The sequence below is a fragment of the Mesoplodon densirostris genome, chromosome 8 (genome assembly GCF_025265405.1).
Source record: "Mesoplodon densirostris isolate mMesDen1 chromosome 8, mMesDen1 primary haplotype, whole genome shotgun sequence".
Taxonomy (NCBI): domain Eukaryota; kingdom Metazoa; phylum Chordata; class Mammalia; order Artiodactyla; family Ziphiidae; genus Mesoplodon; species Mesoplodon densirostris.
Window position 1 is genome coordinate 58,339,189 of NC_082668.1, and position 26,670 is coordinate 58,365,858.

At 38.3% G+C, this 26,670-nt stretch overlaps 1 protein-coding gene across 1 annotated transcript in view; it reads left to right on the top strand.

The window, feature by feature from the left end:
• Positions 1–26,670, top strand: part of THSD7B (thrombospondin type 1 domain containing 7B) — an 801,116-nt gene that overhangs the window by 154,684 nt on the left and 619,762 nt on the right. The window contains exon 2 of the mRNA XM_060106700.1: positions 18,291–19,101. Coding sequence (XP_059962683.1) covers positions 18,291–19,101 — 811 coding nt within the window. The remainder of the gene's footprint in view (positions 1–18,290; positions 19,102–26,670) is intronic.

The window sequence follows — 26,670 nt, forward strand, 5'->3', positions numbered from 1 at the left end:
ACAGACAGCACCTCCTGCAGGGACCTGTTGTTCATTCAGGGCTCACTTTGTGCCAGGCACTGCATTAGGAACTTTACGTACTTTGTCTCTGTTCGCACGCGCCTACAGGTTGCAATGATTGAAGGTTGAGGGTAAAAGCACTGCTCAAGGTCACAGAGTGCTGAACAGCAAAATCAAGATTTGGACTAAAGTCTGTATAGCTACGAAGCACTTCCCACAAACCTGTTTCTTCCTAGTTTAAAGTAGTTGAGGTCCTTGACTCCTCACTTGAGATTATTAGAAGAATAAATTAATGTAAGCATTTAAGGCTAGTTTGTTGGGGTGCTGTGAACAGAGCCCCACCTACTCTACTGTGTTTCTGTCCTTTTAGCAGGCCCAGGTGGTAAAGGAAGGTGCTGATTTCCTGGCCAGGCTTCCAGACCACAGACAAAATGTTCACATCTGCAGTCACCCCTGTAGTAGAGCAAAAGATTTGGCCACATTGTGAGTGATGCTCTACCTTCATTGTTTTTTGTGATTGTCACAAGAAAGAAGCATGTCAAAGAGGAGTCGGGGTGTTTCACTCCCAAAGGGACTGTTAAATGAGAATTCCATAGGTTGGACAGTGCTGAAAATGTGTTCCAGTAGAAAGGCATACAGGAGCTATTGGGTCACCAGCGTCCCCGACCCTAGACTAAGTATGAAAGCTAATTTTGATTCTTCCCTTCCCCTAGGTGAACAAAGAGGTCATGTGATCCCTTTCTGGGACCTAGTAGATCCCTTGCTCAACATATCCCATGGTTTATGTTGTCCAGCTGGAAAAAGGTAAAAGACAGGGATTCATGCTGAGACTACATCTGTCTTGAACAGAGTAAGAAAAAAAAAAAACTCAAATAAATCTTAATGTGGATTAGGAAGTGTGGACTTCAATTACTTCCAAGTGGTATAGGCTTTTGATAATGTGTTTCATCAGGATAAGAATTACGAGGTGCTCAGACTAATTCTCTGAAATCACAAGGGGGATAAAGAGTTCTAATAGCGTGTTACAGTAAGCCAGTGCCCAGGGAGTAGAATTGTATGGTTCACATTAAATTGCCCCATCTAGACCATGAATTATGTATTGATTTTTGGAGAACAAGGATATAACAGAGTATAGTTCACTCTAAAATGACAGTGAATGTAATTTAATCATTTTGGGCATGATTCAGAAATACCTATGTTTCATCACTTTCTGTGTGGTCTCTGTATGGAGAGAGAACTAAAGTTTCTCACATGTTGAATATCAGTACTCTGATGTTTGTATTCATAAGCACAGAATTTTAACTAAGGGGGATAGTTACCCATTTGTTTGTGTAGAAGGAGAGAAGCAGAAAAAGACTTCTTGAGGTTATTGGTGGTGGGATGGGCTTGGGAGTTACAGATAAGCAGGACTGTCTCTAATTGAGGTGATACATATTAGGGGTGGGTATTGAGATGTACTAATGAAATATACTAAGAGCTTAACAGATTAAGTGGGCAATATACATATGTGCATGTGTGTGTATATATATATATATTTACACATACACACAAACTCATACATACTATATCTATGGTTATGTAACATGTTATATTTATATATTTTGTATAGTACATAATATATGTAATGAAATATATGAAATATAGCATGCATAAGAAACTGAATTGGCTAAAATGTATATAATGTATTAACAATATTAATATCATATGTACTATATATTTAATATAATAAAATGCTAATATAATTATATAAATATGTATAAACCAGTCCTGCTTATTGTGTATTATTGCAGAATATTGGATTCATGTAATACTCCTAGCATGGCATACAGAGTCAGTAAGTTGTGCTCTAAACTTGGAATCGATGATTACATTGCTATAATTCACTAATGCATAGCCTATAAAGTAGACCTTGTCATATCCTGAAGTAAAACCCAGCATAACACAAGCTATGTCTGAAATGATATAGAAAATCTAAACCTAGATGGTGGGTACTGTATGCTAGATCCTTTTATTGGGCTGTAAATTAGTGACATGTTCAATGATTGCTCTGAATTGGTTTGTGCCTATCCAGCATTAAGCCTTGTCACTATTCCATGTGCTTTGGTCTTGTGTCTTAGACTTTTTAAATCACTCAACTAATGCCTAACAAATCTGCAATCTCTGCTGTGTGATTTACATCTGTCTCCTTCTTTGTATACAGGTGGCAGATCTTAGACCTCTGATGTGTTCTTTGCTATGTGGTTTTGTGTGTTCTTATCCTGGGAGGGATGTAAGTGCTAGTCTTTGAATAGGAAGTTGCATTTCAACCTTGATGTAGGATATGGATCCTGAAACTGAAATTATAAAAGTGTTTTTATTTCATATTATCTCAACTTGTTAAGGTTATAAAATATGATCAACTACCTCATCTAACAAGAGCAAAACATCACACATACAAAATATTTTCTTCTTGTTTGTCTCAAAAAAGAGTGAGGTAGGCAAAGAAATTTGTGAACATTACACACTAGGGATAAATTCTTGGGGATTCACCATGTATATTAAAAGCTCTTACATACACTGGAGGAGTCCTACAAAAAAGAAAACCTTAAGTTTGGTTTAACTCTGCATTGTTCCCAAATTTATTTAATAACAGAGCCTGTCCCTGCCTACTGATCTCAGAGGATGCCGTTGTTCCACTGAAAACATTTTAGGAATCCCTGAATGATGGTGTGTGACCTTGAGTGGGAATCTGATGATACAGGAAACGCAGGGAGGCAGCACAGTACTTACTTGTCCCCAGAAACAGTTAAAATCCAGTGATTTTTTTTCTTCTTCTCAATCATCTGTGTAAATACTACGTCTATCAAGTGATTATTACCTTATAATAATTATTATTTTCATTATGTGAATGTAAACTACCCCTATATCTCAAATGACATTTCTTCAATTCACTTTCAGTGTAAGTTGAATTCCCACAAAGCACTCTGGGAAATCCCAATTATGCGTGAGTGGAGAGGTGGAGGGGCTAAAAGGAGTTGACACAGGCTGCAAGCCACTGTCCTGTGCTCACCCAGTTAGAAAAGGGTCATGAGGATGGATTTTCTCAGTGCGCTATTGAGCGAAGGGCTTGAATGTCCTGTGGGGCTGTCAGCCCTTACGCTGGTGGGGGATGTATTTATTATTACTTCTCTGATTCCCTTTAATTATTATATGTGGTGGTGATTATTATACTGGGTACCCATCTCAGCTAAAAACTTTGGGTGCACCACTATGTGGACCGAGTAGATCATGAACCCAGGTAGGCCTTCTTCAGTTCATGCCGATCCATGGCCACTTATAAGAATGTCTGACGCGCCCTATCTCTTGAAAACTCAGGCTACCTGTTTTGCCAGCAGCAACCTTCTCCTCAAAGGGAGGTTTTCTTGAGATCCCACCTTCTTCCAAGGAGGACAATGTCTATTCCAGAATTTCTTGTTTAATATTTATGCAGCCAAGTCTTCAAGTTCTTTGTACTGATTTTATACCAGCTCAGAAATGAATCAGCTTTATCTGCTCTTTGGTGATTTATTCTCTCTCTTTTTTTTTTTTTTTTTTTTGCGGTATGCGGGCCTCTCACTGTTGTGGCCTCTCCCGTTGTGGAGCACAGGCTCCGGACGCGCAGGCCCAGCGGCCATGGCTCACGGGCCCAGCCGCTCCGCGGCATATGGGATCCTCCCAGACCGGGGCACGAACCCGTATCCCCTGCATCGGCAGGTGGACTCTCAACCACTGCGCCACCAGGGAGGCCCCTATTCTCATTTTGTTCCTCAGTCTCATTTTGCCTAGAATTAAGCATTGGCCTTAGAATGGGTAATGGTGGGTGGGGGGGTGTCTCCAGTTGGACAACACCAGTGGCCAGTCCTGGTGGGCATTACGCTTTACCTCTCTACCCTTCTGCTTCTGCCTTATTGACTATATGCATTTTTATGGCATTATATTTCTACTTTCTTTCAAGATTTCTCCAGAATAAATTAGTGAAACACCCCCCCCCCCAAAATTTAGGTGTGCAAGAAATATACTATTTTTCGTTCATCTTTAGCTTAGTTTGATTGTTTTGAACCCTTCTACCACCAGGGTCCTTTCTCTTTTGTCTGGGAGATCCACCTATTCCTCAGCCATCACTTCATACTGGTCACCACTTAGAAGGCCCTTATTCCTGATAGGTGGGCTGGGAACTCTCTCTAGAACTTCTGTGCTGCACCTGGTCCTTTGTGTTGCTTCCCCACTGTGCTGAGCCCTGGATCTCTAGGAGGTGGCCAGTGGCCTTGACCTGCTCTGCCTGGACACCCACGGCTGCCATTTCCTTTCTGGGGAAGCAAAATACAGGCTCTCTCTATCTCTCTCTCACTAACATCAGTATCTCCATTCTTATCAGTTTTTTTCCAGACAGGAGAAGGGTCAGGGGAAGATTTTATTTTTGAGCCAGGAGGCACGTGGCAGGGGAAGGGAAACCTTTCTTCAGGAACGTCCAACAGAACCGTAATGGACTAGACTTCTGGCAACACAAAAGCCAGACACTAGTTGGGCTACGTTCATTTTCAAAAATATTTCCTTCTGATAAATCTCTGTGTTTCCGTCAATGAAACATACCCTTTAAACATGGTTCTCCCATCCCTCAACCCCATACGAATGTGGGTACTGGGTCTCTGACCTAAACTTTACCCTTCAGAATAATGGTACCACTCAAAGCCCCACTAGGATGTGAACATGAAGATATTTCCACAGAATCTTCAAGGTTCCAGCTGGGAACCTAATCCTGGCCAGATTCTTAGGTGTCTCTTTGCTTCTGTGGCTTCCTCTTCAGGCTGAAGAGTGGTCCAAGTTAACAGTCTTAACGTGGGCCTTCCAGACCCTTCCCTTCTTAGGTGTTTTCCTGGGTGCATGAGAATGTTATCATGTCAACAAACTCTGAAAAGATCATATTCGCTCTCTTTTTATTCCTTCTACTGATTTTCCTGAAAATAACCAGGGAACTTAGGGCATCCAGAAGTTTTTCTTAAATTAGCCTATTTTGCAAGGCTGCTTTGAGGACTGTGTGACATGATTGTTATAAAGTGTCGGGCATAGCGTCTGCCACAGTGCTATTGCTGTTATTTTAACAAGTCTGTGACCACCATGATAATTCTGCCTCCTGCCACTTTTTAGGATGTGAGTTGTAGGCTGGGATGATAAGATCTGATATGTAATTCTTATTTATTTGAATCCTCTAAGAAAAAAAAGACAATAGCATCTTGTTCAGTGATGTTCCTGAAGCAATTAGTATATTCTGATTAGAGCTATGACTAAGATCAAAGGTATTTCTGTAGACATGTGTATTTCAGTACATTTAACATGCTAACCACCATAAGAAGATTGGACACTCCATCCCTGAGTTCATGGCCTTTATGGAGCCTGACAATAAGGAGTCCAGAGAGTTGCAACAAAGAGTAATGGATATCACAAGTGGAGTTTTGTAAAAAACAGTATTTAAGAATTCCATTGGGCGTTATGTTGGAAGTTTCTTCTTTTAAGCATAAGCTAAGGAAACACAGAGAAGACTGTTTAACTTATTCCTCATTTGGGTAAAACCATCAACCCATTGGTGTGATGAGTTTTCAGTGGTGACAATACTGCTAATTATACGAAGACATGATTCTGCTTCCTACTATGCTGTTTGTTCTAGCTTCAATAATGTGTGGTATTGATGGGATGCTTACCATGTGCCAAGCTCTGGGTTAGTGCTGGGAATAGAGTGGTGAACAGGTCCGGCACATTTCTGCCATCATGGAGTTTAGAATCAAGTGAGAGAGACACATATTAAACAATGAACCATACTGTTGGATTTGCAATTGCAAGAGTGATGAATGCTATGTATAAGAGTAAGGTACAGTCAGAGAATAGGAAAGAGTTCCCTAAGAAAGTGAAGAGTGAGTAGAAATTGAGTTGGGATGTAGGGAGTGGAGCATGGGATTTGGCTTAAAAGACAGTACATGTGGTTGCCCAGGTTTGGGAGGGAGCTTGGAGCATCAGAGGAATTGGAAGAGGGCCAACATCATGGGAGAGCAGTGAGTGAATGTGGGTGACTCAGGCGATTGGGTACTAAGGGGAAAGGCTGGGCCCCGATCAGGCAGGCACTTGTATGCCATATTAAGAATTTGGGGGGCTTCCCTGGTGGTGCAGTGGTTGAGAGTCCGCCTGCCGATGCAGGGGACACGGGTTCGTGCCCCGGTCCGGGAAGATCCCACGTGCCGCGGAGCAGCTGGGCCTGTGAGCCATGGCCGCTGTGCCTGAGCGTCCAGAGCCTGTGCTCCACAACGGGAGAGGCCACAACAGTGAGAAGCCCATGTACCACAAAAAAAAAAAAAAAAAGAATTTGGTTTTATTTATTCCGAGAGGAATAGGGAGCTGCTGATGGGCTTTGAGCATGGGAATGATATATAGACAACACACTGCACCAAAAGTGGTACAGATTTGAATTATTAAAAGATATATATCTGTAATAAGGAGAAAGTATTGGCGGCAGGGAGTGGGGTGAGGCAGTGGATTCTGAAGGCCAGACAGGAGGCTACTCCTCTTATTCATGTAAGAAAAGATGATAACTTTGCCGAGGGTGGTAACAGTAGGGATGAAGAAGCATGGACAGATTGGATTGATGTTGAAGAGATAAAGCTGCTGAGTAATTGATTGGGTTTGATCTTTGTAAAGCCTTTGTAGAATCTTCAGTATAATTATTAGACTATACAGCATAAAGAGATGTTTCCAGTCGTTTCCAGATAGAAAAAAATACTGTGATTATGCCATGGTACTGCAGTTTCTGAAATATTTTTTCAAATGCAGTTACTTGGAAATTATTTTCCAGGTGACAAGAGTAGAGCTCGAATAGTCTTAAAATTACTGGTTCAAAACAGAAGTAGTTATTCCTTTGAAAAAAATTAGATGCATTAGATGTTCTGTCCACCCAAATGCAGCTTATGTTTTGTTCTCTCTCACTCATCAGCCAGATGAAGATCTGCTTTTAGAAAGAGGGATTACATGTTAAGAAGCAGATAGACTCCATGGAACCATTAGAACATTGAACTTACTGAGAAAGAATATTATCTCAAGTGTGCTCTGGCGTAATTTTCATCCTAGGCAAAATTAACTCTTGAGTTGCTTAATGGTAAATAAAATGTTTGGATGCCATCCAGCCCTTTTGCTTTATGTATTTTTAAAGCCTGTGTGTATAGTGCCAACACTGCTGCCTTTCCTGTGAACCTCTAATAGACAACAGTAAGCAAGGTCTCCTTTGTCAAGCCCAACACATATTGATTATTCACTGTGGAAATAATACTTGATTCTTGTCTTTTGGGCAGAAACACAGCCTAAAAATTTCAGCATCCCAAGCACCTGCTCCACTTTGCTGTCTTTGTGGTATAAAGCAAACAGATTTCTGGTCCCCCCTGAAGGGTCATCACTGCCTAGTGGTCAACAAGGAAAGGGAGAAAGTCCTTCAGACAAACAGTGGGTGAGATTCACTCCGTGTCTGGCTTACTCTTCACTGCCTTTCCTGCTGAACCAATAAAAAACAGCTGACTAAATGATTTTCTTCTGCTTCTCCAGGGAATCGAGAGGGCTTAGCTGGAGCATTTGTTGTAAGTAAAGTCAAAGTTGAATGGAGCCATATTTATAGGATGAGAACACCCCATCAATATCCCTTGAAAGGTATCAGAGCCCCAGGAGTTCCGGGGCCATCAGGGAGCCAGGCCATTGAGCTGGGACTGAGGCAGGGCTGAGGGGCTTTAGGCAGGTAAGGAAGGGCAGGACCCCGAGCCCCTCACACCAGCTGCACTCAGGACAGATCCCCTCCTAAATATATTTTACCCAATGGGCATTGCAAGGCTTCATTGGCTCAAGAGATATGGCTTCTAAATTGCAATTATTGTGGGAAAGATTTGGAGTCGATAGAAGTGGAGAGTTCAGTGTCAGGGTACCTGAGCAGTTTACCTTGAGAAAGCTCTTTGACCCCAGGCTTTCATGATTTCATCTAGCAAAGCACAACAATATCAATAATATGCATATGGTTTTGGGAAGATAGTAGGTATTTCAAAAATGACAGCTGTTACTATTATTGCTATATTTATTCTAGGGACACACCATTCTTATTGGTGCCTGAAGCTTTCTTTGTGCGCTGAACCCCTGAGCCTTGCTGGATGTACCTGAACAGTAGCTTTGTCCGTGTTCTCAAGCATGCAGAGGCAGGAAGGATCCCATTTCACATAATCAATTGTGAAGGGCCCCTGGGAACAGCTGTCTGCTCCTAGGTGCTAATCTAGGAGACTAAATTCCCTCAGCATTCACGGACAGTTCGTTGCTTGTGCAATGTGTGTTTTTATGTAATTTCCATTTGTTTGTTCTCTTTTTCCTCCCTCCCCTCCCCTACACCTTGGATTACAACCACTGATGGAGCGCTTTTTCTTCCCTTACATTTGTAGAGTGTTATAGTGGAAGCCAGTGTGATATACTGGAAAGATCACTGGATTGGGCCTCTGGAAGGCAATTGTCAGCTCCATTTCTGCTCCAAATGACTGTGTGACCTTGAGCAAGTCCTTGAATTTGTTGGGACTTCATTTTCCTCCTCCAAAAACTGTGGGCTATAAGATTTCCTTCCCATTCCCAAAATCTAGCTGGTTAGGAGGCTGTAGATTTGAGTAATCTGAAAAGACCCACTCTGTGTCAAGGTGCAATGAAGTATATGAGGTTTGAGATGCCCTTTTAGGATTCAGAATTTTTAGAAACCAGAAATATTGATAAATAGTTTTTAAAAGGTGGTTTTCTGTCTCTGTGGTGTTTGCATTAGCTGATTAGCCATTCAGATGTATTTCTAATCTGCTCTGCTGTCAGGGTTCTTTTAATGGATGTTCTAGCCACTGGCAACTAATAATTTATAATCATAAATGATAAGTGACAGAGGTATCTGTCCACAGTGATGAAATAGACTTAGAACATGCTGTTAGGTGTTAAACAAAACACAATCATGCAAAAAGAGCTTGAGATGTTAGCAGCAGTACGTATGCTTACTGGAAGTATAAATATTCAGTCCAGATACTCTGTGGTGGTCTTGAACTTGGAATCATGAATTGTCATCAAAAGTGTATCTTTAGGGCCTCCCTGGTGGCGCAAGTGGTTGAGAGTCCGCCTGCCGATGCAGGGGATACGGGTTCGTGCCCCGGTCTGGGAGGATCCCATATGCCGCGGAGCGGCTGGGCCCGTGAGCCATGGCCGCTGAGCCTGCGCGTCCGGAGCCTGCGCGTCCGGAGCCTGTGCTCCGCAACGGGGGAGGCCACAACAGTGAGAGGCCCGCATACCGCAAAAAAAAAAAAAAAAAAAAAAAAAAAAAAAAAAAAAGTGTATCTTTATACTTACGAAAATAATGTTTGGTAGCTCTTAACTGTTGCTGTTAAATTTTTCTGAAGATAATTGTTAGAACTCTTTAGCACACTTATTTTTCGGGCCACACATATGTATCTTGAAAATAGTTTTAGTATTAATAAGGGATTTTTTTTATTACTGTAAAAAGTGCAGTGGAATTTCTTAAATGATATTCTTTTTGATGCGATAGTAAATGGGACAGTTTCTTTGACTTCTCTTTCTGATCTTTCATTGTTAGTGTATAGGAATGCAAGAGATTTCTGTTTATTAATTTTGTATTCTGCAACTTTACCAAATTCATTGATGAGCTCTAGTAGTTTTCTGGTAGTGTCTTTAGGGTTTTCTATGTGTAGTATTATATGTCATCTGCAAACAGTGGCAGTTTTACTTCTTCTTTTCCAATTTGGATTCCTTTTATTTCTTTTTCTTCTCTGATTGCCGTGGCTAGGACTTCCAAAACTATGTTGAATAATAGTGGCAAGAGCAGACATGCTTGTCTTGTTCCTCATCTTAGAGGAAACGCTTTCAGTTTTTCACCATTGAGAATGATGTTTGCTGTGGGTTTGTCGTATATGGCCTTTATTATGTTGAGGTAGGTTCCCTCTGTGCCCACTTTCTGGAGAGTTTTCATCATAAATGGGTGTTGAATTTTGTCAAAAGCTTTTTCTGCATCTACTGAGATGATCATGTGGTTTTTATTCTTCAATTTGTTAATATGGTGTATCACATTGGTTGATTTGTGGATGTTGAAAAATCCTTGCATCCCTGGGATAAATCCCACTTGATCATGGTGTATGATCCTTTTAATGTGTTGTTGGATTCAGTTTGCTAGTTTTTTGTTGGGGATTTTTGCATCTATGTTCATCAGTGACATTGGCCTGTAATTTTCTTTTTTGTGTGATATTTTTGTCTGGTTTTGGTATCAGGGTGATGGTGGCCTCATAGAATGAGGTTGGGAGTGTTCCTTCCTCTGCAATTTTTTGGAAGAATTTCAGATAAGCAGGTGTTAACTCTTCTCTAAATATTTGATAGAATTCGCCTGTGAAGCCATCTGGTCCTGGACTTTTGTTTGTTGGAAGATCTTTAATCACAGTTTTAATTTCAGTGCTTGTGATTGGTCTGTTCATATTTTCCATTTCTTCCTGGTTCAGTCTTGGAAGGTTGTACCTTTCTAAGAATTTGTCCATTTCTTCTAGGTTGTCCATTTTATTGACATATAGTTGCCTGTAGTAGTCTCTTATGATCCTTTGTATTTCTGTGGTGTACACTGTAACGTCTTTTTCAATTCTAATTTTATTGATTTGAGTCCTCTGCCTATTTTTCTTGATGAGTCTGGCTACAGGATTATCAATTGTATCTTCTCTAAGAGAACCAGCTTTTAGTTTCATTGATCTTTGCTATTGTTTTCTTTGTCTCTATTCATTTATTTCTGCTCTTATCTTTATGATTTCTTTCCTTCTACTAACTTTGGGTTTTGTTTGTTCTTCGTTCTCTAGTTGCTTTAGGTATAAGGTTAGGTTGTTTGAGATTTTTCTTGTTTCTCGAGGTAAGATTGTATTGCTTAAACTTCCCTCTTAGAACTGCTTTTTCCCATAGGTTTCGGATCGTTGTGTTTTTGTTGTCATTTGTCTCTAGGTATTTTTTGATTTCCTCTTTGATTTCTTCAGTGATCCATTGGTTACTTAGTAACATATTGTTAAACCTTCATGTGTTTGTTGTTTTTACAACAGAGGAATTAAAGATGATGTGGTACATATATACAATGGAATATTACTCAGCCATAAAAAAGAATGAAATAATGCCATTTGTAGCAACATGGATGGACCTAGAGATTGTTATACTGAGTGAAGTATCTCAGACAGAGAAAGACAAATATCATATGATATTGCTTATATGTGGAATCTAGAAAAGGGGTACAAATGAATTTATCTGCAAAACAGAGATATACTTAAACTTACCGGGGGTTGGGGGGGAGAGGGATAAATTAGAAGATTGAGATTGACATATACACACTATTACATATAAAATACATAACTAATAAGGACCTACCGTATAGCACAGGTGACTCTACTCAATACTCTGTAATAGCCTACATGGGAAAAGAATCTAAAAAAGAGTGGATATATGTATTTGTATAACTGATTCACTTTGCTGTACACCTGAAACTAACACAACATTATAAATCAACCATACTCCAATAAAATATTTTTAAAAATAAAATAAAAAAGAAATAAATGAAATGTATTAGGGTTTAAATTCCTTCCCATTAAATATTTTTTTGTTTCTCCATTTTTTATGTTGTGTGTCTGTTTCTATCAGAGGCATAACTCACAAATGGATATATCTAATAAGTGGGTTTGCTCTGAGAGGTTAGAAAGTGTTGTGTGGCTTTATACATCCCCTGCTAGTGGACGTTATTAATTATCATGATAGATTTTGAAATGTAGACTCAGGAACTATCATCTCTTCTGTCTTTCACCAGTGTACCTGCCTCCAGTGGTCCCTCTCAACTTCTGGTTTGCTGCTTTCTATCTAATGAGCTCTGGGAAACCAAATTAAGGTTGTTAATAATGTGAACAAACTAAGTGTAGCTAGGCCTGAGGGAGCGGCCAGATGTCCTCTTCATGAGCATGTTGGCATTATATTTAGTGCACAGTTCTCGTGACACGTGTTTAATATCTCATTCATTTTTATATTCCCAGAGTCTAACACACTGCTTATCAACTAGCAGGTAAAGAATAATGGTTGTTTCACTGAATGAATGCTTGCTGGCCACTTTTGTTTTCATCCCTTGGGTTCTTTGATGTATTTTAGAAAGCGTGATTTCCTAGATAATTGTCCACTATGTAATGGAGATATTACTTTAATTCCTCCATGATCAGGGTGAAAGCTTTTTGAGATGTGAAAATTATGACAGAAATTTCAAGCCATTTCTCGGAGGTGAGTCATCTTACAAGTAGATCAGCTCTGTTTTATGTCACATTTTATAATGCTGAGGCTTCTGAGTGCTTTGGCATAGTAATTATCCACCAGTAATTTGTTTAGGGCTCTAATGCTCGGGTTTGTCATTCATGTCATTCCTCAGTACTCTTGCCCAAGTTAAATATAAAGCAGTGTCAGGGTAATAAAAGTTGTGGTTGAAAAAAAATTAACAATAAAACAAACATCTCTTCCTATTGCATGAATGGTATTAAATCAGGGTTGCTGCCTCAAACAGTGGCAAGTACTGTGTGAAAGCTCCTGGGAATGTGTTTATTCCCCGTTCTCTGGATTACTCTTTTTTCTTTATGGCAGGCTTCTTACTGATTACTATACCTAAAATTCAGGCATCCAGCGGGCTGCCTTAGCTGTGATGATTTAGTTTGGGTGATACATTCATCTAAACTACTCCACTTAAGGATAACTTAATTAAGAGAATACAGTTTGCCAGCACTTTTCTGTTTCTAGAGGAATATTACATTAGAGCATTCACAGATTTGTACTTTCTTCAAAAACACAGGCAAAAAAAGAGGAACCACACAGTTTTAAAGGTGAATATAACCTGAGAATTCACCGATGCTACCCTTCTGTGTCCAAAATATTTATTAAACCAAAATCTTAACATATTAATTAAAACTGATGTGACTTAAAATACTGCACAGTTTATTCCAGAGTAGCTGTGCTTATCTCATAGAAAGGATAGTGAGTTGCAGGTGGATGGTGTTTTTACATAATCTTTGTGCACATAAACAAGTTTAAAATTACTATTCCTATTATACCATTGAAATGATTTCAAGTGTTAATTTAAAGCCCCATTACGTATATAATTAAACTTTTAATCCTTTAATTGTTGTAAATTTTTTCTTTTTTTTGTTTTAAATTTTTATTTTATATTGGAGTATAGTTGATTTACAATGTTGTGTTAGTTTCAGGTGTACAGCAAAGGGTTTCAGTTATACATATACATATATCTATTCTTTTTCAGATTCTTTTCCCATATAGGTTATTACAGAGTATTGAGTAGAGTTCCCTGTGCTATACAGTAGTCCTTGTTGTTTATGTATTTTACATATAGTTGTATATGTTAATCCCAACCTCCTAATTTATTCCTCCCCCTACCCCCCTTACCCCTTTGGTAACCATAAGTTTGTTTTCTACATCTGTGAGTCTGTTTCTGTTTTGTAAATAAGTTCATTTGTATCATCTTTTAGATTCCACATATAATTGATATCATATTATATTTGTCTTTCTCTGTCTGACTTACTTCACTTAGTATGATAATCTCTAGGTCCATCTGTGTTGCTGCAAATGGCATTATTTCATTCTTTCTTATGGCTGAGTAGTATTCCATTGCATATATGTACCACATTTTCTTTATCCATTCATCTGTTGATGGACATTTAGGCTGTTTCCATGTCTTGGCTATTGTAAACAGTGCTGCAATGAACATTGGGGTGCATGTATCTTTTCGAAGTATGGATTTCTCCATATATATGCCCAGCAGTGGGATTGCTGGATCATATATGGTAGCTCTGTTTTTAGTTTTTTAAGAAAACTTCAAACTCAAGATGGATTAAAGGCCTAAATGTAAGACCGGATACTATAAAACTCTTAGAGGAAAACATAAGCAGAACACTTTTTAACATAAAACACAGCAATATCTTTTAGGGTCCATCTCCTAGAGAAATGAAAATTTTGTTTTATTTGTATTACTTGAGGCTTATTTCCAATTAAGAAGTATAAAGTGATTGCTGTTTACACATAGGCTTCTTATTTGTCTCTTTAGGTTATTTGTCTCAGATATATATTCTGAATATAACCATATGTTTTATATATATGTCAAGCTTAAAAGTGATATTCTTTCTCTCCATGCAACTGCTCAAAATTTTAATTGGCTCTTCTATTTCTGAACTTGGACAAGGGATTTAAGATTTTTCAAACTGCAGGTCACATTTTATTACTTCAATATGCATGTTTTTTGAAATGGCAAAATCCCTCAGGGCTGTGTGATTTTCACGTGTGTGTGTGTGTGTGTGTGTGTGTTTAAAGTTCATATCCAAACACAACTGAATAAATCCTGGAACACATTTTCTCTCCATGCCTGAGAAATGCAAATTGTTATAGGTCAATTGCTGAGAGGTCTTTTCTGTATCTTGGACGTCTTGTTTGCAATTTGTCTTTCATTCATTCCAAGCATACCCAATTCACTTTACGTTTGCCTGTTATTCACGTTTTTCAGTTGTCTGCAGGGTTCGCTTTAACATGCAGAAAAACTATTCTCCCTTGACTGTGCCTTCCTAAATGCACTGACTAATATTTATAAACACACATGTGTCTTACTATGCAAGAGCTGCTGCCCTAAATTTCTAGGGTCAAGAGGGGGAAATCATGGCGCACACACCACCTTGATGACTTGTTCTACTCATATCCAAAGGAATATTAACAAACAAATAGGAGAGATCATAGCTAAGCGAACAAATGGATCTGCCTTGTGATCGTAGGATCACACATACCAATGCACACCCTAGAAAAGATGCTTTTCAAATGCAGGCCAAGAGCCCATGCTTGGGGTCCCACAGATCTGGAGTCCCATTCTAGCCTAGCATGCACTAGCTGTGTAACCTTGGGTGTGCATTGTAACTTCTGAGTTTCATTTTCCACAACTGATAAAATGAGCAAACTAGCCCCACCTCATGGGATTGTTATAAGGAAAGAAGGAAGGAAGGGAGGGAGGCACCTGTGAAATCACCATTGGTGTACTATAAACCAGCTGTCTCTCTGTTTAAAAAAAAAAAAGCCTTGATGTGACTTGATTTGTAATGTGGTGTAAATACTCCCACCATGGCTGATTTTAAATCATGAATGATTTAACAACCACCTGGTAAAGTTCCTGAATACTTAACAGTCCCCTGGTAGCAGCCAAGCCCAGCACACCACTGCTAGCCTTTAACAAATGGTAGTAATTATTTCTTAATAGTTATATTTTGTCTTCCATTGATCTAGAAAAAAAATTGGCTGTTTGGTGAAATTCTGTACAGATGGAGATATGAAAGCTGAGAGAAGAATAGTAATTTATACAGTTTAAAATAATAATGATTTCAGGGCCTCCCTGGTGGCGCAGTGGTTAAGAGTCCGCCTGCCGATGCAGGGGATACGGGTTCGTGCCCCGGTCTGGGAGGATCCCATATGCCGCGGAGCGGCTGGGCCCGTGAGCCATGGCCGCTGGGCCTGCGCGTCCGGAGCCTGTGCTCCACAACGGGAGAGGCCACAACAGTGAGAGGCCCGCATACCGCAAAAAGGAAAAAAAAAATAATAATAATAATGATTTCAAATAAAAAAGAGCTACCTTAACTATTTTGAAAGTAGGCAAAAACTTAGAAGAAGAAAACAGAATATTAATAATAAGAAAATGTGCTAATCAGATGTTTTAAAAGTAAGAATAGGATCACTTTGTAAGATGTTCTAGATTGATTAAATTTAATGTTAGTTTTTCAAGATTGGTTAGAAGGTGCTCCACGTTCTTGGTCTTATATTATTTAATTTATGTGAACAAATCCTAAGTAGAGAGTTGCGTGTATTTGGTACCTAAACAGAGAGAAACTGACAGCCTATATTTTAAAACCTAGTGCTTTACAAAAAAGCTTTGTTTTCATTTTAACTAATAACTGTTTTGTATCATTCAAGACTGGTTTTATTTTTTTTTTAATTGAAGTATAGTTGATTTACAGTGTGTTAGTTCCAGGTATACAGCAAAGTGGTTCAGTTATATATATATATATATATATATATATATATACTGAATATATATTATTTATATACATATTCTTTCTCAGATTCTTTTCCCTTATAGATTATTATAAAATATTGACCACAGTGCCCCGTGCTGTACAGTCAGTCCTTATTGGTTACCTATTTTATATATAGTAGTGTGTATATATTAATCCAAAACTCCTAGATAAGTCAAGACTGATTTTAGATTTTTAAAGTTTGCTGCAGCCATATATTTTTTGAAATAGTCCTTTACTGAATAACCTGGTTTTGTTTTTGGTAATAATAAACATTTGCATGCATGGTCTGAGATTTGGATAAAGAATGGCATACTGGACCTGAAACTGCTCCAGAACATCTAGACATGTGGAGCCTGCAAATAGCTGTCATGTAACAATGAACTTCTCATTTTGCAGAGTACTAAACTGTGGGTGATTGAAGAGGAAATCATCAGACTTAAGGATGGTTGATTGAATCATCCTGTGCTGAAAGCTGCACTTTCCATGTGCACTTACTGTACCCTGAGCAGGCAGTGCTGGGATAACTCACCTAGGGAAGAGTGTGGGCAAACCCAAGGGCATTTTGGTGGCTATAGGCTGACTTAATCCAGTAAAACTGCTCTGTCCATTTCATCAAGAGGAGACTGTAGCGTGGGGTCACTGAAAGGAGACAGAAATCATCAGCACTGTACCTAACATGGCATTGCCTAGAACAGCAGGTTTGCACACCCAGAACAGGGCTGGGAGGAAGAACCAGGAGGACTGTGTACATTAGAACCCCAAAACTGTTGTCCTGCTAAAGTGAGAGATCCTCACTGCAGCATGTGGCCCCAAGTGCAAATATCTGCTTCTCTGGGGAGGCACGTCTCTTCCTAAATGCACGTGCCTGTGTACACATTTATTGCTCCTAGAAATGTACTGGATGTGCATGAAAATACAGTCCAGGAAGTAATTAAGTGGCATTTGGGGTTTGATCAGATTTGGGGAAGGAAAGAAAGACTGCACCTTCTTTCTCTCGCCTATGTAAGTTAAAATGTTTCTCAGGCTGTGAAATGCCTTTATGATGATCACAAACCTAGTAAAGGGTTAAAGGTAACATGATTAAGCTGATACACTTTTTTCAGGCTCATATTACATTTTTAAGTAAAGCAAAAGGGAGGAAACTTTTTTTTTCCATTGACACAAAATGTGATTACTTGCTGTCCTCGTGGAAAGATAGATGATCAGCCTTCTGGATGAGGCCAGCTGGTATGTCTATAGATTAGATGCAAAAAAAAAAAAAAAAAATCAGTGGGTAGCTCTTTCATCTGTCCATTTTTTGAACCCTCTCTCACAAAACTAATTCATTAATGAAAAGATTTGGCGTATTACAAGCTAACATTGGAAGCTTTACCCAACAGGTATATTTCAAGAATTGTCAGGGAAGAATTTCCAGAGACAATTCAGTACTGCTGCTTCTTTTATTAACTTACCTTCTCCCCACACCCCGCCCCCACCCCATATCAGATTTTTCTTTTTCACGCAGTTCACTCTGCAAGCAAAAACCAGAACTGAGGAGAGCTATTTAGAAAATGAAAATATATTTAGGATGATTTGCAAGCTATTTTTAAAAATGTATTTCTCTTCTGAGCTACTTAAGGTGTGAGCTGAAGGATTGGAAACATGTAAAATCCTAGTTTATTAAAATCCTGGATTTAGGGCTTTTCTTTTAGATGAAACTCTGCCTAATGAGAAAGTATTAATATTGAGTTAGGTATATAGGCTTTGGAACATAATAATTATAATGAGACAAATCATTTATTAAATGTGTATTGTCTACTTCCCATCACATTATGTCACTGATCCTCAGAACATCTTTACAAGTCAGTGCTTTTATTATCATCTCCCTTATGTAGGAAACTAAGGCTTAGAAAGTTGAAGTAATTCATCCAAGTTGATACTGCTGTAAGAGACGGATTGGGGATTTCAAGAAGGGCCAACTGAGTTAGAATCCACATTTTTAGCCACTCAATTATATTTTTCATCATAATTCATAATTTCACACTGGTTGTGTCAGGAGGTGTGCAGATTGACCTGTTTTTGTGTGGATGGTAGTGTGGAATCTTGGAGTAACTGATACCCTTGTCTTTCTGCCTACAGGCCCCTGGGGAAGGTGTACAGGAGACTGTGGGCCAGGAGGAATCCAGAGTCGTGCTCTTTGGTGTTTCCATTTTGACGGGTGGACGAGTCACCTGTCTAACTGTGATGAGAACAATAGGCCTCCGAAGGAAAGAAGCTGCTTCCGAGTCTGTGACTGGCACAGAGACCTCTTCCAGTGGGAGGTTTCTGACTGGCACCACTGTGTGCTTGTTCCTCCCACCCTGGGGCAAGCCAGACCTCGGGCTACAGAGTGCGTGACAGCCCAGCATGGGCTTCAGCACCGGACGGTGCGTTGTGTTCAGAAGCTGAATAGAACCGTGGCTGTGAATGAGATATGTGAACACTTTGCCCCTCAGCCCCCCATGGAACAAGCTTGTCTCATCCCTTGCCCGCGGGATTGCGTGGTCTCTGAGTTCTCACAGTGGTCCAGGTGTAGCAAGGGATGTGGGAAGCAGTTACAGCATAGAACTCGCTCAGCCATTGCCCCCCCTCTCTATGGAGGGTTGCAGTGTCCCAACCTGACTGAGTCAAGAGCCTGTGATGCTCCCATTTCCTGTCCTCTTGGGGCAGAGGAATATATGTTTAGCCTTAAGGTTGGACCGTGGAGTAAATGTCGACTGCCTCTTCTCAAAGAACTTAACCTAAGTGGAAGAACTGTTCTGGATTTTAGCTCTGATTCGAAGGAGCTGGTCACCTTTAGACATCAAAGTTACAAGGCACATCACCATTCCAAGTCCTGCGACATAGAGATAGGTTATCAAACCCGCCAGGTTTGGTGTACAAGAAGTGACGGAAAAAATGCTACGTTAAGGTAGGAGGACTTCAGTGTTTATATCATTGATTCACTTAAATATTTTACAGTGTAATTTTACAAGATTTCTTTATGATTTTCTACAACAGGAAAATTGTAATCAGGTTTGCAATTTGATTTTTTTAAAGTTTCATTTGAGAAGTTTTCAATTTCAAGTATAAGTATTTTAGAGTCTAGGCCACCAGTGCTCTGAACTCTGGTGTAATTAATGTAGTAGTGCAACCATATAGGATAAGTCATCTATTTTCACATATCTATTTTATCAATATGTCAGTTAAAAAAATAGGTCTTGTGCCGTAACTATCCATCAACAAATGAATTGATAACAAAGGTGTGGTATGTATATATATAATGGAATATAGCTCAGCCATAAAAAAGAATGAAATTCTGCCATTTGTAGCAACGTGGATGGATTCAGAGGGCATTATGCTAAATGAGATAAGTCAGACAAAAATAAATACCATATAGTACCACTTATATGTGGGATGTAAAATATACAACAAACTAGTGAATAAAACAAAAAGAAGCAGACACTTACATATGGAAGGCAAACTAGTGGTTACCAGTGGGGGAGAAGGAAGGGGTAGGGGCAATAGAGGGGTAGGGGAAAAACGGGGTTATTATGGGATTATATGAAATCATATGTGTAAAATTTTTGAAAATTGTAAAGCACTATAGAATTGAAAGAATCTTTCCTTCCATAAAAAATTAGTCTCCATTTTTCATAGAAAGGACTTTTTATTTTTATTTTATTTTTTTACTTATTTATTGGGCTATAATTACTTTACAATGGTGTGCCAGTTTCTGCTCTATAACAAAGTGAATCAGCTATACATATACATACCTTCCGATATCTCTTCCCTCTTGCGTCTCCCTCCCTCCCACCCTCCCCATCCCACCCCTCTAGGTGGCCACAAAGCACCGAGCCCATCTCCCTGTGCTATGCGGCTTCTTCCCACCAGCAATCCACTATACGTTTGGTAGTGTATATGTGTCCATGCCACTCTCTTGCTTTGTCACAGCTAACTCTTCCCCCACCCCATATCCTCAAGTCAATTCTCTAGTAGGTCTGTGTCTTTATTCCTGTCTTACCCCTAGGTTCTTCATGACATTTTTTTCTTAAATTCCATATATATGTGTTAGCATACGGTATTTGTCTTTCTCTTTCTGACTTACTTCACTCTGTATGACACACTCTAGGTCCATCCACCTCATTACAACTAGCTCAATTTCGTTTCTTTTTATGGCTGAGTAATATTCCATTGTATATATGTGCCACATCTTCTTTATCCATTCATCTGATGATGGACACTTAGGTTGTTTCCATCTCCGGGCTATTGTAAATAGAGTTGCAATGAACATTGTGGTACATGACTCTTTTTGAATTATGGTTTTCTCTGGGTATATGTCCAGTAGTGGGATTGCTGGGTCATATGATAGTTCTATTTGTAGTTTTTTAAGGAACCTCCATACTGTTCTCCATAGTGGCTGTACCAATTCATATTCCCACCAGCAGTGTAAGAGTGTTCCCTTTTCTCCACACCCTCTCCAGCATTTATTGTTTGTAGATTTTTTTATGATGGCCATTCTGACTGGTGTGAGATGATATCTCATTGTAGTTTTGATTTGCATTTCTCTAATGATTAATGATGTTGAGCGTTCTTTCATGTGTTTGTTGGCAGTCTGTATATCTTCTTTGGAGAAATGTCTATTTAGGTCTTCTGCCCATTTTTGGATTGGGTTTGTTTTTTTGTTATTGAGCTGCTTATAAGTTTTGGAGATATATCCTTTGTCAGTTGCTTCATGCAAATATTTTCTCCCATTCTGAGGGTTGTCTTTTGGTCTTGTTTATGGTTTCCTTTGCTGTGCAAAAGCTTTGAAGTTTCATTAGGTCCCATTTGTTTATTTTTGTTTTTATTTCCATTTCTCTAGGAGGTGGGTCCAAAAAGATCTTGCTGTGATTTATGTCATACAGTGTTCTGCCTATGTTTTCCTCTAAGAGTTTGATGGTTTCTGGCCTTACACTTAGGTCTTTAATCCATTTTGAGCTTATTTTTGTGAATGGTGTTAGGGAGTGTTCTAATCCCATACTTTTACATGTACCTGTCCTGTTTTCCCAGCACCACTTATTGAAAAGGCTGTCCTTTCTCCACTGTACATTCCTGCCTCCTTTATCAAAGATAAGGTGGCCGTATGTGCGTGGGTTTATCTCTGGGCTTTCTATCCTGTTCCATTGATCTACCTTTCTGTTTTTGTGCCAGTACCATACTGTCTTGATTACTGTAGCTTTGTAGTATAGTCTGAAGTCAGGGAGCCTCCAGCTCCATTTTTTGTTCTCAAGATTGCTTTGGCTATTCGGGGTCTTTTGTGTTTCCATACAAATTGTGAAATTTTTTGTTCTAGTTCTGTGAAAAATGCAAAAATTGGTCTTTTGTTGCTACAGTAATAAAAGACTAAACCATTTCTTATAATGATAAAAATTCAAGTTCACTCTCAAATTTGGGATATAAATTATGTAAATATTTATTGTTCTTCATGTTTACATTAAAAAATTTTTTTTGGTTTGTTTACTTTTTTTTGATGATTAAGCAGGTTCTTTTACATCTGAATTGTAGATATTTTATAGTAGTGATAATACCAATAAATTAATCCAAGAATGTTTTCTTTGGCATTGATTTGATTAAAAATATTAACTTGCACAGCAATAATTAGAATTATAAACCTATAGAGGCAATGGACTAAAAGTTTTAAAAACAATAGATTAGGGCTTCCCTGCTGGTGTAGTGGTTGAGAGTCCACCTGCTGATGCAGGGGACATGGGTTCGTGCCCCGGTCTGGGAGGATCCCACATGCTGCGGAGCAGCTGGGCCCATGAGCCATGGCCGCTGAGCCTGCACATCTGGAGCCTGTGCTCTGTAGCAGGTGAGGCCATAACAGTGAGAGGCCCATGTACCAAAAAAAAAAAAAAAAAAAAAAAAAAAACACAATAGTTTAGGCTTCAAAATTATTTGTTATTGTTTTACTTTACATGGTCATATCTTGATGTAAATCATAGAAATATGTTAAAAGTAGTATCTGTTTACTTTTCTCCTGGAAGGTCTTAAATGAATTCACTGATATATTACCAAATTTCTTCCAAATTAAGATGCCTTTCAGTAGTACTGTAATTACCAAACAATGAAATACTCATTGCTAGAATTAATCATTAACATCAGTTACTGTTTTCCTAGGATCCACAGCTGGCTCAAAGGACTACCTCTGCTATTTCAGAACAAAGTAATGTGATGATTGTTTTGGGGTTTTTTTTGCCTATTCGACTTCAGAAATGAGCATATTTTATCTTTTTTGCTTCTTTCTGATTTATATGATGTAAGTTGGCAAGTCCATTGAAGAGTGATTTTCTGCCTTTCATTGACTGCCTCTGTGAAGCCAAAAAGATTAAGCAGATGATTTGGGTGTTATTGTTTGAATACGTATGTGTGATTCTGTACAAACATTGTTTCTTAATATCCTATATTGGATATTACACGAATGTTTTCAGTCTATAGTTTACTTTTTTTTTTACCATGTTCTATTTTTTATCAATAAATTAAAAGACTTTATTTTTTAGAGTGATTTTAGATTTACAGAAAAATTGAACAGCAGATCTAGAGCTCCCATGTATCTCCTCATCACTCCCTCTCCACACATACACAGTTTCATACACACATCTTGCATTTGTACAAGTTGTGTAATACATTTGATACAATGGATGAGCCAATACTGATACATTACTGTAGCCCATAGTTTACATTAGACTTCATGTTTTGTGTTGCACATTCAGTGGATTTGGACAAATGTATAATGGCATGTATCCACCTGTACTATATCATACACAATAGTTTCACTGCCCTAAGAATCTCCTGTGCTGCTTCTACTTATCCCACCTTTCCTCTCCCCAAACCCCTGGAAACCAATGAGCATTTTACTGTCACTTCCAAGTTTCAGCAATTATAAATAAAGCTGCTGTAAACATTCAGGTGCAGATTTTTATGTGAATGTAATTTTCAACTGATTTGCCTAAATACCAGTGGGCAGTATTCCTGGATATTATGATAAATTTATGTTCAGTTTTGTAAGAAATTCCAAAGTCTCTTGAAAAGTGGCTGTATCATAGGAATTCCTTTTGCTTCACCCCCCTGACCAACATTTGATGTTATCAGTGTTTTGGATTTTAGCTATTTTAATAGGTGTGTAGTAGTACCTTGTTTTAATTTGCAGTTCCTTAATAACATATGATGTTTAGCATCTTTTCATATGCTTATTTTCCATCTTTCTCTTCCTTGGTGAGGTGTCTGTTCAGATCTTTTGTCTATTTTTATTTATTTATTTATTTATTGTTGAATTTAGAGTTCTTTATATATTTTGGACACCAGTCCTTAATCAGATATGTATTTCAAAAATATTTTCTTCTAGTCTTTGACCTGTCTTTTCATTCTCTTAACAGTGTCTTTCACAGAGAAGTAAGTTTTTACCTAATAGAGCTAATCAATGAATTTGGTAAGGTAGCAGGATACAAAATTAATGCACAGAAATCTCTTGCATTCTTATACACTAATGATGAAAAATCTTAAAGTGAAATTAAGAAAACACTCCCATTTACCATTGCAACAAAAAGAATAAAATATCTAGGAATAAACCTACCTAAGGAGACAAAAGACCTGTATTCAGAAAATTATAAGACACTGATGAAAGTAATTAAAGGTGATACAAATAGATGGAGAGATATACCATGTTCTTGGATTGGAAGAATCAACATTGTGAAAATGACTCTACTACCCAAAGCAATCTACAGATTCAATGCAATCCCTATCAAACTACCACTGGCATTTTTCACAGACTAGAACAAAAAATTTCACAATTTGTATGGAAACACAAAAGACCCTGAATAGCCAAAGCAATCTTGAGAACAAAAAATGGAGCTGGAGGCTCCCTGACTTCAGACTATACTACAAAGCTACAGTAATCAAGACAGTGTGGTACTGGCACAAAAACAGACATATAGATCAATGGAACAGGATAGAAAGCCCAAAGATAAACCCACGCACATACGGTCACCTTATCTTTGATAAAGGAGGCAAGAATATACAGTGTGGAAAAGACAGCCTTTTCAATAAGTGGTGCTGGGAAAACTGGACAGCTACATGTAAAAGAATGAAATTAGAACACTCCCTAACACCATACACAAAAATAAACTCAAAATGGATTAAATACCTAAATGTAAGGCCAGAAACCATCAAACTCTTAGAGGGAAACCTAGGCAGAACACTGTATGACATAAATCACAGCAAGATCCTTTTGGACCCACCTCCTAGAGAAATGGAAATAAAAACAAAAATAAACAAATGGGACCTAATGAAACTTCAAAGCTTTTGCACAGCAAAGGAAACCATGAACAAGACAAAAAGACAACCCTCAGAATGGGAGAAAATATTTGCAAATGAAGCAACTGACAAAGGATTAATCTCCAAAACATACAGGCAACTCATGCAGCCCAGTATCAAAAAAACAAACAACCCAATCCAAAAATGAGCAGAAGACCTAATAGACATTTCTCCAAAGAAGATATACAGATTGCCAACAAACTCATGAAAGAATGCTCAACATCATTAATCATTAGAGAAATGCAAATCAAAGCTACAATGAGATATCATCTCACACCAGTCAGAATGGCCATCATCAAAAAATCTACAAACAATAAATGCTGGAGAGGGTGTGGAGAAAAGGGAACCCTCTTGCACTGTTGGTGGGAATGTAAATTGATACAGCCACTATGGAGAATAGTATGGAGGTTCCTTAAAAAACTACAAATAGAACTACCATACGACCCAGCAATCCCACTACTGGGCATATACCCTGAGAAAACCATAATTCAAAAAGAGTCATGTACCAAAATGTTCATTGTAGCTCTGTTTACAATAGCCAGGACATGGAAGCAACCTAAGTGTCCATCAACAGATGAATGGATAAAGAAGATGTGGCACATATATACAGTGGAATATTACTCAGCCATAAAAAGGAACGAGACTGAGTTATTTGTAGTGAGGTGGATGGACCTAGAGACTGTCATGCAGAGTGAAGTAAGTCAGAAAGAGATAAACAAATACCGTATGCTAACACATATATATGGAATCTAAAAAAAGAGAAAAAAATGTTCAGAAGAACCTAGGGGCAAGACGGGAATAAAGATGCAGTCCTACTAGAGAATGGACTTGAGGATACGGGGAGGGGGAAGGGTAAGCTGGAACAAAGTGAGAGAGTGTCATGGACATATATACACTACCAAATGTAGAATAGATAGCTAGTGGGAAGAAGCCACATAGCACAGGGAGTTCAGCTCGGTGCTTTGTGACCACCTACAGGGGTGGGATAGGGTGGGTGGGAGGGAGGGAGATGCAAGAGGTAAGAGATATGGGGACATATGTATATGTATAATTGATTTACTTTGTTATAATGCAGAACCTAACACACCATTGTAAAGCAATTATACTCTAATATAGATGTTAAAAAAAAAGATGTAGTTTTTTATCTTAATGAATTCCAATTTGTCAATATTTCTTCCATGGATCATTCTTTGGTGTTATATGGGAAAAAACATTACCAAACCCAATGTCAACCAGATTTTCTCCTATGTTATCTTCCAGAAGTTTTAGTTTTGCATTTTACATTTAGGCCTGTGATCCATTTTGAGTTAACTTTTGTGAAAATCTTGTGGTCTGTGTCTGGATTCATTTTTCTACATGTGAATGTCAAGTTGTTCTAGCACCATTTGTTAAAAAGACTATCTTTTCTTCATCGAATCACCTTTGCTTCTTTGTTGAACATCAGTTGACTATATTTGTGTGGATCTACTTCTGGGCCCTGTATCTTTATTCCATTCTTCTATTTATCTATTCTTTGCCGATAACACACTGTCTTAAATACTGAAGCTTTATAGTAAGTCTTGAAGTTGAGTAGTGTCAGTCCTCTGAATTTCTTTGTATTTAATATTGTCTTGAGTGTTCTGGAGCTTTTGCCTTTCTATATAAACTTTAGAATCAGTTTGTGGATATTTACAGAATAATTTGCCAGGATTTTGACTGGAAATGCTTATAATGTATAAACAATGGGAAGAACTAACATCTTGATGATATTGAGTCTTTCTATTCAGGTACATGGAATATTTCTCCATATATTTAAAACTTCTTTGATTTCTTTCATCAGAGTTTTGTACTTTTTCTCATATTGGTCTTGTATATATTTTGTTAGACTGACACTTAAGGATTTTACATATTATTGGTGCTAACATAAATGTATTGTGTTTTTATTTTCAAATTCTAATTATTCATTGTTGTTATACAAGAAAGCAGTTGAGTTTTGTATATTAACCTTGTATCCTACAACCTTGTTATAATTTCTTATTTGTTCCAGGAGGGTTTTTTTTTTCTTTTTGGTTATTATTGCTCTTGTTGATTCTTTGGAATTATCTATGTAGACAAGCATATAATTTGCAAAAAAGACAGTTTTATATCTTCCTTTCCAGTAAGTACA